General features: G+C 42.2%; 1 protein-coding gene across 1 annotated transcript; it reads right to left on the bottom strand.

Annotated features, from left to right (window-relative positions):
- Positions 1-1327: 1327 nt before the first annotated feature.
- Positions 1328-10437, bottom strand: A4gnt (alpha-1,4-N-acetylglucosaminyltransferase). The gene is made up of 3 exons (XM_003476508.3): positions 10317-10437; positions 8833-9310; positions 1328-4211 (listed from the first exon to the last, which is right to left on the bottom strand). Exons 2-3 carry the CDS (start codon positions 9241-9243, stop codon positions 3612-3614), a joined length of 1011 nt encoding a protein of 336 aa, XP_003476556.1. The 5' UTR covers positions 9244-9310; positions 10317-10437; the 3' UTR covers positions 1328-3611.
- Positions 10438-19233: the final 8796 nt, after the last annotated feature.

Genomic DNA, 19233 nt, shown 5'->3' on the forward strand with positions numbered 1-19233 from the left:
TAAAGAAGCAAACAAATAAATAAGAGAACAGGAGAATGAGTTTTCCACATCTGTAGTTTTCCCTTTTTCCTCTAGCCCCTAATCTCTTCCTCAGCCCAGTGCCAGGCACCTACTGTTGGACCCCACTCGGATCCCATTTCCCTTCCTATAGCTTAAGAAGTGTCAGGAACTAGTGGGACACACTTGGGGACTCTACTGCAAGCAGCGTTACCTGCTTACAACTGCTGATACCACACCTCAGAAGCCAGTTGCAATTCTACTTTCTGGAAGGGAAATCCAGGGTATCTGAGGTGATTTTAGGTCCAAGATGTGTGGCTGAGTCTTCACAGTGCTGATGTATAGATAGGCAGGCGTATAGTCAGAGGGCAATTGTGTGTAAAAATGTGGCTTACTGGTTTCTCTTTAAAAATCTGAGGATCTGACAACAAATGGGCTGAGCATTTCCATGTCCAGAGTTGGCTGAAGCAAAGCGGGGATCTCTTCCTGCGGCAGAGACCACACCAGAGCCCGTCGGTGGAGAAGGTCGCTTTGGAGGAAGTCTGTGTGCTTGCAGAAGAGACCGCCTTTCTTAGGAGACAGGTCTCCTATACAGGGCCAGAATAAACTCAAATGCCAAGAGAAGAATCCAGCCTAAGGCATGGCTGGCTGCTGAAATCCAGACACTCACTGGCTGGCAGTGATGGAGCAGCACCTGAAATAAATTAGGCCAGCACCTTGTCTAGCCTTTTTGGCAACTCCCTTTTGATGGACATATTGGAAATAAAGCTACGAAAATATTCAAAAACTACTTTGTAACATAACAATATTTTTGTTTATGAATTCATTAAATGACCAGATCTAGCATCTGCTCTAAAAGTGGTGAGGGCAGAAGCAATATTTCAAGATATCCGCTATGTGATATGAAAATACCAGTGACAAATATCTCAGGCCATTAACATTGACATAGTCTTAGAATACATCTCAGGCCATTAACAGTGACATAGTCATATGTACTACTAGTACAACTGTGGTTTGTGGTCTACTTTCATAACTGAAGGAAATGCCTTGTAATTAATAGGAAGAATAAAGATATAAATTCACAGGCTGCCAAAATCTATTCACAGACTCCAAGTTAAGGATTCTTAGTCCAATATCATTCAGGAAAGCACATTAACCTTGCCACTTAGTTTAGAAGTTATATTATAACCAGGGTAGTAGCATAATATGCAAGTGTGGAATAAAACCCAAAGGACATAAACTAAAAATGCTACATTAGATTACATAAATTTTTAAAACACATGGTGAAAACCTAATAAGTGAAATTAATAAACAAAGGACAAACAAAAAATAGCAACATAAAAATGTTATTTATATTCTTAACATGAAGAGTGGTTACAAATCAATAAAAAACAGAAAACAACAGAAAAATGGACAAAAGATATTTTACAGAATAAGAAAACATGTACTGCCAATTAAAGGTGTGAAACTCAACTTCACCAAATTTAGCATGAAGACTACGTTGACTAATTCTCCCCAACATCATTCCCATGTTTTGAATTACTGTTTTCTACCATATAAACCGCAGTTATTACATAGTAGTTTACTAATTTATTTCTCACCTTTCATTAATCAAAAACTTACTTTACTGGCAGGCAAAGGTCCTGATAAACATCTAGTTGTCATTATTGTCACAGTAAATTAGTATAATCCCAGTCCCACACAGGAAACATGACACATGCGTTGACCTACTAGGTCTCATCACACGACACTCGCATATATTTTGAAACATTGTGAATATTTCTAATCAGGCTCTTCAAAACCCTAGCAGTCAGGGATGTTACCAGCAAGGACTACTTGTGGGGTTTCCTCTAGATATGACAATGATGTGGTCAGTGTCTGTGACCCTGCTGTCCTGAGCAGGCTGACCCTAGTAATCCTCACCTGTGAAGAGCTGAAAACCAGCCCACCTTCCAGGGACACCAGAGCTTGGTCATGGGGTGTTGGGGAGGCTCCAGAACCTGACTGGGGTGTCAGAAATTCCAGAGCAATGCATAAGCCTGAAGCAGGAGATACAACTTGTGAGTAATTATTAATAACAATGGAAACAGTGATTCTTAAAATGAGAAGTATTAGACTAAAAGAAACTGGCCAAGTATACTTTAATAAGTCATCATATTTTTATATTCAGAGAAAAATCTAAAAATTTTTCCCATTCATTAAATTACCAAAAGGAAAATTCTAGGAAATCTTAGTTGATGAGGGCTGGAGATTTAGCTCAATGGTGTAAGTGCCTGCCTGGCAAGTGCAAAGTCATGAGTTCAATCCCCGGTACCAAAAAAATCTTTGCTGATGAGTATTTGTATCTTTTGAAAGAGGAGGCAAATACTTTACTTTTCACTTTTTAATTTAAATATATATAGTGTACAGCATTATGTTTCAAAATAAAGGAGACAAATTTTTATGAGTCTAGAAGCAGAAGGCCAGGCCTGGTAGAGCACACCTGTAATCCCAGCACTCCTGAGGCTAAGGCAAGAAGCTTGCTTGATCTAACTGCATCTTTGCCCCTAAAGTAGTGCTTGGCACACAGAAAGGGATGAATATTTATTGACTGATACATTAATGAATGTTGCTGTGGTTCCGATATGGCTTACTGTTTCTCTGGATGCTGCATACGCTGGAGGCTTGGGCTCCACGGTGGCAATGTGGAGAGGTTGTGAAATAGTTAAGTGAGGCCTAGTGGGAGCTGTTCAGGTTATTGGGGTCCATCCTGGAAAGGACTAGTACAGTTCTCACAGGGTCCTTCATAGTTCCCACAAGAATGGATTGTTAGGGAAGGAGGAAGCCTGGCCCTGAGCCACTCTGGCTTCCTGTCTCAGCAACTTGCTATTGTGATGCCGTCATCCAAGAAGCCCTCACCAGAGGCCAGACAGATGGAGCCACCAAACGTGGACTTCCAGTCTCCAAAACTGAGCAAAATTAACCTCATTTCTTTATAAATTACCCACTTTCACATATTTCTTCATAGCAACAGAAAATAGACTAATGTAAATGTCAAAATCAAGCCTAGAAATCAAGTCTCTCTCTTTCCCAGTCAATGTTAAAACAAGTTCTAGACACACTCTTATAGTATTGACTAGAATATGCAGCAAAAGTTCCAATACCCAGCCTCTCTTGCAGCTATATTCTGGCCACGAGATACCAGGCAAAGTGGTACTTGCACTCACTTGATTCTTGTAAGCAGTCTTTATAAAATAAAAATGGTATACTTTTCTTTCTCCCTTCATCCTACTGCCTGAAATGCAGTATGATGGGACAAAAGTCCAACATATACATGGGCCCTGGGCTATGGACACTAAGAATAACAAGCAGAAACAAACCTGGGTCCTGTGTGACCACTGTAACTGTACCTGCCCTAAATTACTTGCCTTCAGACTTCTTTGTTATAAGAGAGAAATACATTTCTATGCTTCATAGCCACTGTTATTTGGGCTGATTCTGTTTCAGACAAGGACAGCTAATCCTGACATGTGGGTAAGCACCAAACCCCTGGAGATCGTGGAGATCAGTGACAATATGGCAGCTAGGAGGCATCTAGTTTCACTAACAGCAGTAACCCAGGGTTGGCTCTGTTGTTATGTGGCCCTGGTCACTGACCTTTGTGGGCCTTGAACCAGGTACCTGTAAGTTGTAGGACAGTACTTGCGGAAGAGATTTTCTGCCAGGGTGTTACTTCCTTTAACCACAGTCCTCTTCCCCTGGTTCATGTGGTTCCACAGATGCAGAGCGTAAGAGTTATTGAAGCTTGGTTCTGGGTCCCAGACTTCATAGTAGCTCTTCCATTGTGAATAGGAAATGGGATAAAATCTGTGAGGGTGCAGGAAGGACATGTTCTGACACTTGAGGTCACTAACCTCTTTGAAGTCTCTGAGTTTGCACCATAGCTTTAACATCCTCGTTATCAAACGGGGGCCTTGGTTACCCCAAATGCCTGAGTTGTAGTGTTCCACAAAATTTTCCATGCATGCCCACAAGAAGGGGTGATGGGGTGAGAACCCAAATACCCCATTACTAGAGACCTTAGAAGACTGTGCAGCTAAAAAGTTTTCATCGGGGATGGGTCTGATGGAGATGACATCAGTGTCCATGTAGATGCCACCATATTTCCAGATGATGGCCAGGCGGGATGCATCGGAGCTGACATGGAGCCAGTATCTCTCTGCATTGCTGTTGATCTGAGGGAGCAGGTACAAATCAGCCCCAGACAGAGAGGAGAGAGAGGAGTGACCCCAGAGGCCAGGTCCAGAGCAGCTGAGGAGGGGTGAAGCAACCCAGCTTCCCCAAAACCTATTTGACCACAAGCCCAGTTTCACAAATTTTCCCAACTAACCTCTTCTCCACACTCTCAAATTTATCTTAGGTAAAAAGTTTTGGTGATTAGTATCAATGGAAAGGTTTTAGCACCTTTCAAAGATTTCATTAATTTTTTTATTTAAACCAGTGGAATGATAAAGGAGAAATCCAGCAGATATTGTATGATGAGTCATTCTTCACTGTGGTGAAGAACGTTAACTACAAACAAGAAACTGAAGGAAGAACTACAAAAAGTCCTCAGAAAATGCTAAACATTAAAAGAAAAAATAAATCAGGAAATCAGGAGGAAAATCAGTATGTATGCTAGTCGAAAAATTAGTGAAAGAAAATCTTAAATCCATGCATGCATGTATGCCCTTATTTGTTCATTAATTATTTCAATAATACTCATTGAGGGCCTCCTTATTATATGCCAAGCTCTGTTAAAGCTATGAATATGGCAGTAAACAAACATGCAAAAATTCCTGTAGGGAGCAAACAGACAATAAACAAATTTATACTATGTTGATAAAGACTATGATTTTTAAAAAAGCTTTCAAGGAGGTTTGGAAAGGAGTATAATGGAGTACAACACTATATTCATTCAGCAGAAACTTGAACAAAGTGGGTGGGTGAATCACTGCCATATCTGGTCTAGGTAGAAGTAACAGCAAGTACAAGGGCCCTGAGGCAGAATCACACTGCTATGTGGTAGACACACAATAGAGAAGAGAGAGAAGCAGATGATGACAACAGAGAAGTGTAGGGATGAAAAAGAGCACAGAGATAAAGGCTTTCAAACCATTCCAAAGATTTAGAAGAGCTAATTTTCATGAGTTCTCAGCTGTTTTGGGGGAAAGAACTGGGGCAGGAGGGGGAGATGACAAGGACAGAGGCAAAGAAGTAAGTAAGGAGGCTGTGGAATAATCCAGCAGGAGATGGTGATGCCTCGGATCAGAATAATAACCAGATGAGGGAAGCAATCAGATTCTGAGTACAAATTGAAAATGAAGCAGGTCAGGCTTTGCTGAAGGACTTAATGTGGGTTGAGAGAAAAAGGCGTCATAAATGACTGAAAATGTTAAAATGTGAGCCCCACAGTAATCCCAGAACTCAGGAGGCTGAGACAGGAGGATTTCATGAGTTCACTGCCAGCTTGGGCTACAAAGTGAGCTTAAGGCCAGCCTGAACTACAAAGTAAGACCCTGTCTCAAAAAATAAAAAAGAGCAAAACAAAATGACTTTTAAAGAATAAAAATAAACCAGTATAAATAGCAATGTTTTCATAGGGAATGCTAAGATTGCAAGTACAAAAAATAAAATACTTTTTAATTTACATGTGGATTAAAAGAGTAAACACTCATCCTTGGCTTTTGACAAAAACTAACACTTTTAAAATTCCACTATAAAGTCAAACGAGAGTAGGTCAACTAAAACTCTTCAGAAGGGGCTGGGGATTTAGCTCAGCGGCATAAGCGCCTGCCTTGCAAGCAGGCAGTCATGAGTTCGATCCCTGGTACCGATAAAAATGAAAAAGACCAAAAAAAAAAAAAAAAAAACCTCTTCAGAAATCTTCACAAGTTGTTAAAAGCCATACTGTTTCTAATTGTTGAAGACCTCACAAACAATAATAACTTGGTTCCAAGCTCTTTGTAATTTACATAAACCCTCAAAGATGGGTTATATGACTTTGCTTATTTTCAGGTGAAAAATGAGAACTGAGGACATTCCAGGGAAGGCAAACAATGAGTCTTTCCTCCAGTGTCTGCAGGGAATGTGGGGAATGTGGCTTGGTATTGGCCTAGCGAAACTAATGTGGGACTTCTGGTCTCCAGAACAGAGAGGATGAACAAGATGTGTGTTAGACTACAAAAACCACACAGATGCAGAGGGGCACTGGATTAAATGTCAGTGTAAAACATAAGAGCTCCAGTGGGAGTGAAGATGATAAAGGAGTTTGGGGTACTGGCTGCTAAGAGAATGGTTGCCCAACCCTGTCCCTGTGCATCTTCAAGGGCTATAACTGTCCAGATCAGTGTGGCAAACTCAGTGGTCACTAGCAGAGGGTGCCACTTTGGGTCTTCCCTAACAGATGGCCCCAGATACTCAGTGGTAGCCTACCCAGCACCCCAAAGGTATCATGGCGTGAATGCTGAGGATACACAACTTAGTGTAGTACCATGCAGATCAGGCTGGAAGACACACTCAGGGCTCTGCATCTCGGGCTCTGCATCTCAAGTTCCACCTCGCTCCTAAAACACAACCTATAAAATTTAATTGCAGCTTGGAGCAACCCAAACTGTGTCCCAGGGAACATTAACTTCAGTAAGTTATTTCTGGGTCACACTGGAAAAGGGTTTCTTACTCAAATAAGCTTAGAAAGTAATGAGTTAAATTAAATTAAAGTTTATTTCATTTAGAGCCATAAAGAAGCATGAATTGTCTGTGAGAAAGGATTTCATGTGTAGCATCTCCCCCAAATAATATTATTAGGGATTTCTTTTTCCAAGGAAAAAACACAATTTAGATAGTGTTAGTCCAATCCTGGTATGGGAAATACTGGTCCAGCTGGGGAGCAAGTTATCTCCGGGGACCTAGCTGACCTAATAGAGTTCTCTCTACTCCCAGTGCCTGCCTCCCTGGCCTGCCACTGCCTGGACAGGGCCACCTCCTTGCCAAGAACCCTGCTGTTGGCAACTGCCAAGACTTAGCAAATGGAAATTCAACCCATTGAAACTGCCCCACCGTCTCCTAACAAGTCCCAGTTTGACATTTCCAGGCTCATCAGATGCACGGATGGGCACTTTGGGATCTAGAAGTCACTGGGACCAAGAGTAAGATTAACCCTAGAGGTTGCCTCAAATCCTACCTCTACCTGCCTGGCCCACTGGACCCCTAGCTTCAGGCCTATGGTTTAGTGCAGAAAATATCTCTGATTGACAGGAACTGGATGCAGACATACCCACCCCTCCAGGACAACCTACCCCGAGCCCAGGTTAATGACATGGTGGGAGTTTTCTCTCTTTTAATATGAATTCTAGAGTAGGCAAAAGAATGACCACCCAATGATATTCGGTCCCAATTCTTAGATGAGGCAATGTTACCACACATGGGGAAGGAATCTTTGCTGGTGTGTTCAAGAACCTTGAGGGGCCCAGGGTATAACTCAGTGACACAGTGCCTGCTTGGCAAACATGAAGTCATGAATTCGATTCCTGGTCACTGAAAAAAAAGTTAAGAACCTCGAGATGAGTAGATTATCCTGGATCATCCTAAGTCCTAAATCATATATGTACTTTAAAAGAGAGGTAGGGGGAGGTTTTACACACACAGAAAGAAAGAAGGGAAATAGGAGATGGAAACAGAGACAGGAAGGATGGACTACAAGTCCGGGAGCATCCATGGTTACCAGAAGCTGATAAGATGCAGAGGAAAGAATGTGGGACGCCTGTCCCCAGAACTGACAGATTAAATTGTTGTCTGAAGCCACCACTTTGTTACGGCAGCCATCAGAAATTAACACAAGATCCTATATGATAGCTTTACGGTTTGCTGCTTGGCCCATAAAGCCTAAAATATTTATTAGCTGGCCCTTTACAGAAAAAGAAATTTTCTGGCATTTGATTTAGCCTGTGATTAGGATTTAGATAGGACTCTGTGCAGCAAAGAAATAGTATTCATGTTACTTTTTAAATTATTTTTTAATTTGAAAAATAAGTTTATTTATGAAATTAAGATATTTTTATCACTAACTTCACTTCTAACCAAATCATGTTCAAATATCTACTGTAATTGTATATTGTCTTTTCAGATCTTTTTTTAACTGAAAGATATTGATGGTAATTACAAAGTCAAAGTAACTATAATGATACACTGTAAAAGGTTCCCTAACACTGTAAAAGGTTCATTAATTGTACTATAATTTCTTTAAGCATTCCTTGATAGTGTGAGAAATATTAAAATGAAATATAATTTTCTTATATACTATGCTGCTAAGATGAAGATTATAAAGTTCCTAAGAACTCTGAAAGTTTCTCAGTCATATCTTAATACACACCAATTTCATACAGTACCAGTCCACTGATCCTTCATGAATTTTCTACTTACATCATTTTCATGTTAAATGGCACCTGGTTTCTGCCTCAGTACAAAAACAGTTTAGCATACATGGGTTTAAAACTATAATGAAAAATAGCTACCCCACCCACCTAGAAAATATATTTAAAATTTTGTTCTATTAAAAATAGCCTCCAAATTAAGCTGGATCCTGAAAGCTAGAAGCAAATCACCAGCCCAAACATAAATCTGATGTAAGCCTCACCTGTTCATCTAAATAAAGGTTCAAGAGGTAAAGAGTCAGAGAGCCTGGGGTTTAGCGCCATCTCTGCCCTGAGTCCTTCGCCCCCATTTTCCTATCTATACAGCGAGTCAGCTAGACTCACTTCCTGTGGGTCCTGTGTTGGTTTCTCCCAACCCTGCTGTCTAAATTTCCCAAACACTTACGCGAGTGTACCATGAAAACAAGGGTGTGTCTTCAAACAGCCTATTCAGATCCAAAGGGAAGAGGAAAACGTTGTCTATGGCTGAGAGGAGGGAGAAGCCTGGGTTACTGGAGTTTGGGGGCACCTGCGTGGAGTCGTTGAGCCCCTTCATGAAGAAGATCACAGGCTGCTCAGGATAAGTCTTGGCAGCAGACTCTACAGCACAAGACACCAGTGGGGGTGGCTCCCGCCTCTCTGAAGTCTCTAGAAACACAATGCTGTGTCCCTGGCTCAGAAGGGCATCTGGCCCCTGCTGGGACTTGGAGGAAGGCAGGCATGAGAAGAGGCAGCTGGACCTCAGGGTGACCTGGTAGAGGAAGCCACAGGCCAGCAGCAGGCCGACCGACAGGGACAGCTGGAGCTCCTTCAGCATGGCTACTGCGGTCTCCGGAGTTCTCCTTAATCAACACAGTTCATTAGAGTTCACCTTGTTCGCAGAGCTTGATAGAAACAGCACACACAAAAAAAGTGATGTAAGAATATTACTTATGAACTGAGAAGAAAGAAATCTGAAATGAAACGTGATCAAGCCCAGTAATATTAAAAAAGAAAATTTAACATAACCAGTTAGAGTTGTCCTGGATTCAAGAACATTTCAACATAGGAAAATAATTAATTCATTGTTACAAAAACTATTAAGGAATGAATCATCTTAGGACAATATACAAGAAAAGCTATATTATCATTTTGGTTCAGTAGATGAAAAGAATGTGAAAAATGTGACATCCATTCATGATGTTTTTTTAAAATACAAAAAAACTTCCTTGCAAGACATGATAGCAACACATCTGTAATCCCAGCACTCAAGCAGTGGAGACAAGAGAATTGCTATGAACTATAGCCCAGCCTGTGCTACATAGCAAGACTCTGTTCCAAAAAGAAGAGGACAACCAACAAACAAAAACACCAAAAGCAACTTTCATAAGCTGATAAATGATGTCTACCAAAACATAATAATCGTCATACTTAATATGAAGTATCTGAAACATTGGTCAAGATCAAGAATATGATACAGATATTTATTATCACTGTTACTATCCAACATCATTCTGATAATCCTAATCAATGCAATGAAATAAAAAAGAAATTTCTACTAGAAATATGAATATTGGAAGGAGTAAAAGTATCATCCAGTGTCTAAAAATATTATCTCACACCTAGAAATTCCAGGATAATTCACTGAAAGACTAATATAAGTAAGAAAATTAACCAAGGAGGCAAATTGAAGGTTACAAAATTAAACAATTGCCAAGACTGTACAGTTTGCAGCTAGTTAGGATTCCAGCCCAGGCTCTGAATGAGCTGAACTGTGCCTGCCTGTCCCTAAATGTTAACCCTAATGAGAGCTAACCCCAAGAGAACAGTGATCTCAACTCTTGGGAGGTCTATTTTTTACATTTCATGTAACTCTTTCAGAAAATACAAAGCCAACAAAGCAGAGCTTACCTTGAAGCCAGAAACTTGCAGTCAGCCAGTATCTGAGGTCTTACAAATGTGGACAAGTTTTTCCTGTATACTTTCTGATAAATCACCAGCCAGTCTTCCAGCTAAATAATACAAGGATAAGTAAATCATTGGTAGATGATTAAGGCTAAGCCCAACAAGTTCCTACGTGGCTCCTCCCTTTACCAAGTCCCCCTAAAACAATATAACAGGCACTGGACATAACAGGCACTAAGATTTTTCAGGTAATCCACATGCTAATCCCACTTGTTTGTAGAGTTATCATTGTTCCCTCAGGGTATCGTTGAACCTGGAGGAAACTATCATGCCATAACTCTGGAGACAAGAAATCCTATACCTGGCCAGTTTAGCTTAAAGTCATGCACAGACATTTGAGAAAGTTTATTCACCAGATAATCCTGTAAATTTATCAGACTCCTCCTTTGCAAACCGGATGTTTGATTAAAAGAAACAAAAGCCTGTCACCACAAACAAGCAGTAGACAAACCCCACTAGATCAAATGCCCAGTGATTTAGAATGAGAACACACTCCCCAGGATCCAGTAGAGTGACTTCAGGAAGTATCCTTGTACCCTCTTGCCCCACTGCAGGCTATGAGTCTCCCCCTCAAAGTCAGCTTTGTCACCCTCAACAGATGTGGCAATCTTTACACCTCCCAAGGCATTTTCATTTTTCCATGGTCTTTCCGCCATTGCTCCTGAAATGAGCACTCAGTAATCCTCTTTGGAATCAACTTCCACTCAGAGAAACCACCTGTCCTCAGTTCAGAGCCTTCTGTCAGCCATCACCAGGTATCCACAACCCCGAAGGATGCTCTGGGGTGAGCAGGAAAGTACCCGCCTAAGCAGACTGTCAATCCAGAGATAACACGTCCTACATTAAGGGTGTTACAGCTGCCTCACTTGGTGATGGCTGTGGTCCTCACTGTGCCTGGGGAGTCCCAGAAACAGCTCTTGTCTGCCTGTGTTCCTCTTCCTCTTATAGTCTAGTTCTTGTCAATTCTGAACTTAATGAGTTTGGCCTCTTTCCAAGTTTCCAAATACTGAATAGATTGGGTTTCTTTTTCTTTTCTGAAAAAAGAGAGTGCAGATCAGTGCTCCTGCTCCTTGACAGGGGTAACTAGAAAGCTATATTTGTAAAGATAACACATTTCTTGTACCTGAGTCTCAAGCTAGTCGCTCTTATTGGTGCTCTCCAACTATTTGTCTAGGGGCTTGAGTCACTGAATGAGTGGTCAAGGCAGAAAACAGTGAAGTGAACAGTCATTGTCAGGGAGGAATGATGCGGGCAGACAATGAAATCCTGAGGACAATAGGTTGGTCCAAGTAGGTCCAAGTAGAAGGAATGGTGGAAATAGCACTGAGCTCGTAAATTACACCCCCAGCTGTCATAGGATAAGAGTTCCAGAACAAACCCCAGATCCTTTGTGAAGTGAAGAAAATAACTGACCTCAGGTCTATTGTGAGCACAAAATTTCTCTCTAACCCCCAGAAGCATGTTGTGCTTCCCATCAAGGAAGAAAAAAAAGAAAGAATAATATGAATATAGATGATATCTAGACTCCCTGATAAAAACATTAAATTATTTTATTTCCTCAGATGAAGGAAATTATTTTCCACTGAACTTTTAAGAAGGAGTCCCTCCATCCTGTGTGAGAGTGGATGAGATGTGCTCAGGAGCCTGGCCACAGCTACCGGGGTCTACTTTAGGCTCACAGACTGATGGCCTTCCCAAGTCTTTCTTAGAAAGCCTGTTGTTACCTGAGGCACTCCACCTAGAATGTCAAAGGACTGGAAGGCACATCCTTCAGCTTTCCCTCCAGTAAGAGGAGCAGAGCTGCCTTTCCTTTCTCTGGTATCCCTTCTGCCATGCTGGTGGCCTGGACCACGCCAGTCTCCTGTTGGTTTAGGTGGGTCTCACAGCAGCTGATCTTAACTTAGACTCCACAGATCCTACATGCTGCAAGGGTGGGCTTCCGGGATCTTAAGAAATGTGGATTGGGGTAGCCCCTAAAGATTTGGCTTCGAACCAAATCTTGCTTAGTACCTTGAACTTGGAAGCCAGTTACTACATCTCCTCCTACATATCACTTTTCTTAAGAAATGTCACAGTTAAGATCCTGCATGACACTAATTATGGTCAAAATTCCTTCAGGTTTCTCTACTGCATACTCCCAGACCTCCCACCAACCAAAAAATTCTAAAGAACCCCAGGTAGATGTGTGATTAGAAATGTATAAATATCTACTTGCCTTCAAGCAGCGGCTGGATCTGAACATTGAGAGAGTGTCAGTATCTTACGCATCTAGGTATTGTCTATCTTCCTAGGAATTCATGCTTTGTGTGAGGAAATTCCCCATCTCATCATAGCCAGATTTGGTCAATAAAACACACTGTTGACTCTGAGCAATTGCTGCTGACTTACAAGTTCTTAGGAAATGTGGTTCGGGGTAGCCCCAACCAAACAAACAGGACAGGAAAAATATCTCTGAACCCATTCTTATTTCAATTTTGTTCCTTGGATGTTTGGAGCTGGCATAAAGAAACAGACTAGGGAGGAAAACTCTAGAATGGAAAAGGGAGATTTCTCCAACTCCTCAGTCCTGTGATAATCTCAAGTACAAATAGTACAGTGTTTAAGGATAAGGCAGGGAAAGTTAAAAGAATTTTTAACAGTAAATGTTTGTTGAATAGAATTGCCCATGGGACGCACACCTTCTGTAGCTTCTTTGAACTCAGATTTATGGCAAGTAGGAAATGTTCAAGCCAGCAATGCTTGTCCTGTTTGATTTGGAGGCTTTGGAAGCACAGTTCCGGTTTTTAACATATTTGTTAAGCAAACAGAATCGATAAACTTATAAAAGCATCAGTCTTTTAAAGGGAAAAAAGAATACACACAGTAGTATCTTATCAAGATTGCAATTCCTTTTCCCTCTGTTCTGTGGCTAGAACAAAACCAGGAGGGTTAGCTTTGTATAAATGAAGGGAAGAGGGCTGGACAGAGGAATTTCACTGTGGCATGAGAAAGAATGCATAGCATGGCATTTGGGCAGCCATAGAGAAAGCACAGAATAATGAACACGTACTGAGGAGTGGCATTATCAGCATTGTATCTATAATAAAATAGACACTTTACAAACATTAATGAGTTAATGGCAGAGTAAAATCTCCTTGTCTAGTGGAAATATTTTCAACTAGTCTACAGCTCCAATAAAAAGCCCTTGCCTTATGTCTCTGGCTTTTTGTTCTTCACTTGGCCATACTAGTTAAACATGCTTCTGTTTACAAAACCGTACTTAACTACCGTGGATATGCTTCTGTATTTATTCTGGAAGTTATTGCATTCGCACATGTGATCACCCCACCCTTTTTAAAATGTACTTGAAGATAAAAGAGTTGGTGGAGGATAAGGGTAGAGAGATAAGGGAAAATTATTGTTCTCAATGAACAAGCTGTGCCTCATAATCCACTTAGCAAGACTGAAAAACAGGGTCTACAAAAAGCCTACAGAGGACAGTGGCACCTCTTTGAGGGTAGGGTATTTGAAGGGATCTCGCTGTTAAATTCTATAAGCCAGAGTTAATTCCTTTATCCTGCATGGAAACAGGAACATCTTAGAACAACCTATGCTGTGTCCACATGGCACAGGATGTCATTAAGGCTGTGAAGTGAGGCTTCTCAGTATGGCTGGAAAAAACTGCTATGGACTGAATATTTATGTCCCCTTGAAATTCATAGGTAGAAGCCCTGTCCCCCAGTAATCCTCAATGGATGGTATTTGGGGTGGGGGCTTTGAGAGGTGATTAGGTTTTAGATTAGGTCCTTTACAAAAAGAAGACGACTCTCTGTTTCTCTGTCTTTATCTCTCTTTCTCTCTGTGTCTTTGTCTGTCTCTGTCTTTGCCTCTGTCTCTCTCTCTCTGTGTCAGTCTCTCAGTCTCTCTGTCTCTGTCTCTGCTTCTGCCTCTCTGTCTCTTGTTCTCTCTGTCTCTCTGTCTTGGTCTCTATCTCTCTTCTCTCTTTCCTCTCTTCTCTCTCTGTCTCTTTATGTTTCTCTCTGCCTCTCTCTGTCTCTCTCTGTGTGTTTCTGTCTCTCTGTGTGTGTGTGTGTCTCCATATTTGCACCAAGTGACTATCTACAAGCCAGGAAGGGAACCCTTACCCAAACCTGAATCTGCCAGCGTCTCCAAAACTACAAATACTGTAGATGGTGTTTAAGCCACCCAGTCTGTGCTATTTTGTTATAGTAGCTTAAACTAAGATGGAAACTCCATGGAAGCTCATAGTTGTTTTTACAGGAATCTGTTTCTAAATCATGGATGATATTGAAGTTAGCCTTAAGAATCAGGACGAGCCCTCAGGGTTCTCTGTTCTTAAGCAACAGATACTTAGCAGTATAAGAGGTGGAACTGCTGTCCTACCCAAGGTTTCCCTGCCTATTCTTTCTTTTGTCCTTTCACACACACCCTACTCACCCCACTTCATACATGGTCCTCTTATGTCTTATTGCTTCAGATGGAGATTCCTGTTTTAAGTGTTACCAAGCACACAGTCAACCCAAGTCAGAAACCATGGAGTCTTTCTCTTTTTTTCAGTATTGAGGATCAAACCCAGCACATCACACTGCTACTGAGATACATCTCAGTCCCTTTTTATTTTTATTTTGAGACAGAATCTGGCTAAGCCATTCAGGAAGAACTGAAATTTATCATCCTCCTGCCTCACCCTGCCAAGTTGCTGGGACTACAGGTATTTGCTACCACACCCAGGTAACATTCTCCACTATTCTGTCTCCTTCCCCTCATGTGCAAGCTATGTAAATTGAGAGCTTCTGGGAAGCAGATGACAGGGTAAAAATAACTGTGCAAGACTTTATTAGAAGAAACATGATTTTTAAAAGTGGGATAGTAGCTATGTGAGGCTGTGGTCACAAAGCAAGTTTGAGAGAATCTTGGTGGGAAGCATCCTAGGCTGCCTTATCTACATCTTGTTCAAGAAGATTCAGCAAGTCATTAGAAAGTCCTCAAGCCAAACTCAGGCAACAGAGGAGTCCTGGAACTCCTGCCACACAGACTCTGGCTGGGAGCACCTTGTAAGAGGAACATCTCTGCACAACTCAGAGCTCTGTTTGACAGGCAGCAGCTGGACTGTGGGGCATTTGGCACAGTCTTATGGCTGCCACACTGAACCCTTTTGCTGTATAGATCTCCTTTCACAGGCAGTCTAAGGAACAATACTTCTTTGGGTCCCACAGGCCTTTCTTCTTGAGGGGAAACTAACAAGTTCAGAGAGATGAACTGCAGCCCTTACAGAGTTGATCTCAGGGCTGCAGCTCACCCATTTTCTCTTCTAATACCAATTCTAAAGTCTCTTTACCCTTGAAGTCCTTTTATCACATGCCATGAACTCAACTGACTGACAGTTCACTGCCCTGTAAGTACCAAAGCTTGATAGTCCTACCTTTCTAAGTTCAGAGGCGCTGTACATGTTGTTCATACTGGGAGGCATCAAAGTGGATCTCCTAAATTCCACATGTATTTCTTCCTGCAGCTATTATGTAAAAGCAGCTATTTCCCCTCTGCTGATCCAGATAAATTACTTCCACCAATATAACTGCTTTTTATTAGCTGGCCCCCTATTTATCTGTACTGTAGGCCCCCAGCAAATGGCCAGGTGTTGTGCACAAGATTCATCCAACACAACAGCTACATAGTGCTTGCTGAGACCCAAAGTTTCCTGATAAGGATGGGAACAGAGATACACAACTTTTCCCAAGAAGGGTTCCCAAGAACCTTCTTTCTTTTGTTCTTGCATTTGCTGTTTTAATTGGTGCTCCATAAAACCAGTAATTTGGGGGGGGGGATCCCTTTGGTGGTGCTGCAGCCTGCAAGTATCTGCTGTTCTCTACATAAGCCCTGAATAAACTCATTCACTTGCCAAGCTAAATTTGTCTGAATTGTTCTTTGGACTGTTGGCTCCCTCTCGGTTCAGAGGAAGACGTTTCTTTCATGTCTTTCCAGAAAATTCATGCAACACCTGGTGTTTGAATAGTGACCTGAAAGATTTGAAGATGATTGTCGGAGGGGAGGGTGCAAAATCCCAGGGTGGTGGTCTTCCTCCATTTGGTGTAGGATGGCGCATCTCCTAGATGAATGTGGTCCACTGCATGAGTACAAGGATGCCCCCAAATACATAATAGCCTGGAGAGCATCCTGCAGTCCCTGAAGGTGTAGTCTGTGTGGGACTGGATTGCAAGAGAGCTATAACCTCTGTAGCACACTCCTTATTGTGAGCAGGAAGATGTGCTACTGAAAGTGAATTGTCTGCCCGAAGGAAATTACTCGCTTGGAGGAGGAATTCTAACATTAAAAGGATATATGAGTAGAGTCTTTCACTTTGGTCTCTGATTTAGAAAGAAATTAGATAAAAGACAAATGATGTAACGGTTCTATCCTGTTGTATCTCATGGCTGGGAGAAAGGAGGCAAAAGGAAAAAAGAATACAGGTCCACAGTGCACTAAAAAATCCCATTTAGGCCCAAAGGTTTGGAATTTATGGAAAGAGTCAGATAATGAAGTGGAGGAAGAAATGAGAGTGGAAATTGTGGATGACACTCTCAAAATCTTATCATTAAGATCACAAAGAAAGGGAAAGCCCATTGATAGAGACATTAATAACAGTCCTAATCAGGAGACTATGATCATCAGGGAACATTCTGCCTCCAAATTATTTAACTTAAGGAAAACTTTCAACAAGCAGTGAAATACCTCAGACTGTTTAGCTATGTGGCTTTGAGATATGGGAGCAGATAAGATCAACTCAAAGAGAGCCTGTTTGGGACCCTCGCATCGTCTGGGTGCAGTGGTACAGCTAGGTGGGTCTGGGGCGCCTGCATCCACCTCCCTGTTTGTCTGGAGGACTGTGGAGTTATAAGCAAGCAGGCGAGCACCACCAGTTCCAGAGGCTCAGCATCCTGGGGTAAGTGCCCCACACACTTTCCTCCTGAGCCCAGATTGTTTGGGACCCTCAAGCCTTCCGGGTGCAGTGGAACAGCTAGGTGGGTCTGAGGTGCCTGCATCCGCCTCCCTGTTCCAGCTGTGCTTGGAGAACTATGGAGTTCTAAGCAAGCAGGAGAGTGCCACCAGTTCCAGAGGCCTGGAGGCCTGGGGGAACTGGGTGCCAGAGTCCCAGGAGCTACGAACATAGAAGTGGATTTCCAACAGACCCTGAGGAAGCTTTCAAATAACACTTGAAACACAGAAATACAGGAAAATGACAAAACAGAAGACCAAATTACGATCTCAAACCTCCAGCCCGTCTCAAGAAGCCTTCTATATACATCACTGTATTTGGAAGAAAATATATGCCATACACCTCAAATATCAGACATAATAGCAACTGAAATAAACAAGCAACTCTGGGAAGCTTTAAAGGAATTCAAACTTGAAATAATCTCCCAGGTAAAAGAAGAAATGATAAAAGAAATGAAAGAGATGCTGAACATATCTAAAGAAAACACAGTTAAAAAATTGGAGGAACTAAACAAAAAGATAGAATCCCTAAATGAGCAATATAAGAAACAAACAGAATACATAAAGTAGATGCACAGAGATATACAGGAAATCAAAAATTCCACTGAAAGCTGTAAAAACCACCTCAATGGAAGTGAAGATAGAATTTCAAACCATGAAGACAGGATTACAGCTAGTGAACAGGAAAGGAAAGATCTTTTAAAAATAACAAGGAATCAGGAAATAACAATTCAACAGCTGCAATATGACGCAAAGAAAAACCATCATAAGATTTATAGGGATGGGGGAAAAAGAGAACATGGCGGACAGATAGCAGCAGCTACGCAGGCTCTCTCTGAGACCCAGCTTAGAATCCAGGAATGGTGCGAGGGAGGAATCCTAACCAAGAGGAGATATACCCTGCTGACCCAAGAATGAACTGGGCTGAGAGATACCAACTGGGAATGCAATCCTGGTGCTATAACAGGAACAGATAAAGCCTGAGTGTGGAAGCTGGAGCCTGCGCCATTGAAAGCCGCAATTTGAGGAGCTGGGAATTTAGCTCAGTGGCATAAGCGTCTGCCTTGCAAGCAGGCAGTCATGAGTTCGATCCCCGGTACAGATAAAAAGGAAAAAGACAAAAAAAAAAAAAAAAAGCCGCAATTTGGGGTTCCTGCCGCTGCAGCTGCATCTGAATGGGCTCGGCAGGGAGAGAGACTCGCGAAAGCACTGAGAACAGGAATCGGCAAATGGAGTTAAGAGCTGGGCAGGCAGGGAGCAGTGCATCAACCTCCGGTGAGTGAGGGAAGCTGGGACTTTCCCAAGGTCTAGGAGGTGCCAACAGAGGACATTATGGGACTGGGCAGACTTGCTGGAACAGGGAACTGTAGTGACTTCAGTCACATATCCCCCTCTCAAGCGGGATTGGTGAGCAGTGCCTAGCCTACATGATGCTGCTGGCTGAGACCCAGTAAGCTAGCACAACCCAGATCCCAGCTCCTAAAGGTGCACCCTACCGGTGAGGCCTTTCCATAGGTTGACCTGGAGGGGTGGGCCCCAGCCCTGGTGCGCTGCAGTGGGCGGGAACACCTAGCCGGCGCAATTCAGTCAGACTGTGGCCAACAGGGAAGGAAGCTGGGCCTCCTATATACGCTTGCATATATAAGGAACAAAGAATATGGGAAGAGAGAGCAACAAGAAAGGCACCTCGGCCCCCAATCCTGAGAAACAGGCAATAGCAGACACGCCACCAATAGACATAAAAGGCCATCTCCAGAGCCTCATAGACGAGTTCAGGAATGAAGTTATTAATGACCTGAAGCAAGACATAAGCAGAATAGTCAGAGAAATGCTAAGCACCACCCAAGAAAAAGCAGATGGTGGAATGGAA

The sequence above is a fragment of the Cavia porcellus genome, unplaced genomic scaffold, assembly GCF_034190915.1.
Source record: "Cavia porcellus strain 051 isolate PalLab524CR breed Dunkin Hartley unplaced genomic scaffold, mCavPor4.1 scaffold_5, whole genome shotgun sequence".
NCBI lineage: Eukaryota > Metazoa > Chordata > Mammalia > Rodentia > Caviidae > Cavia > Cavia porcellus.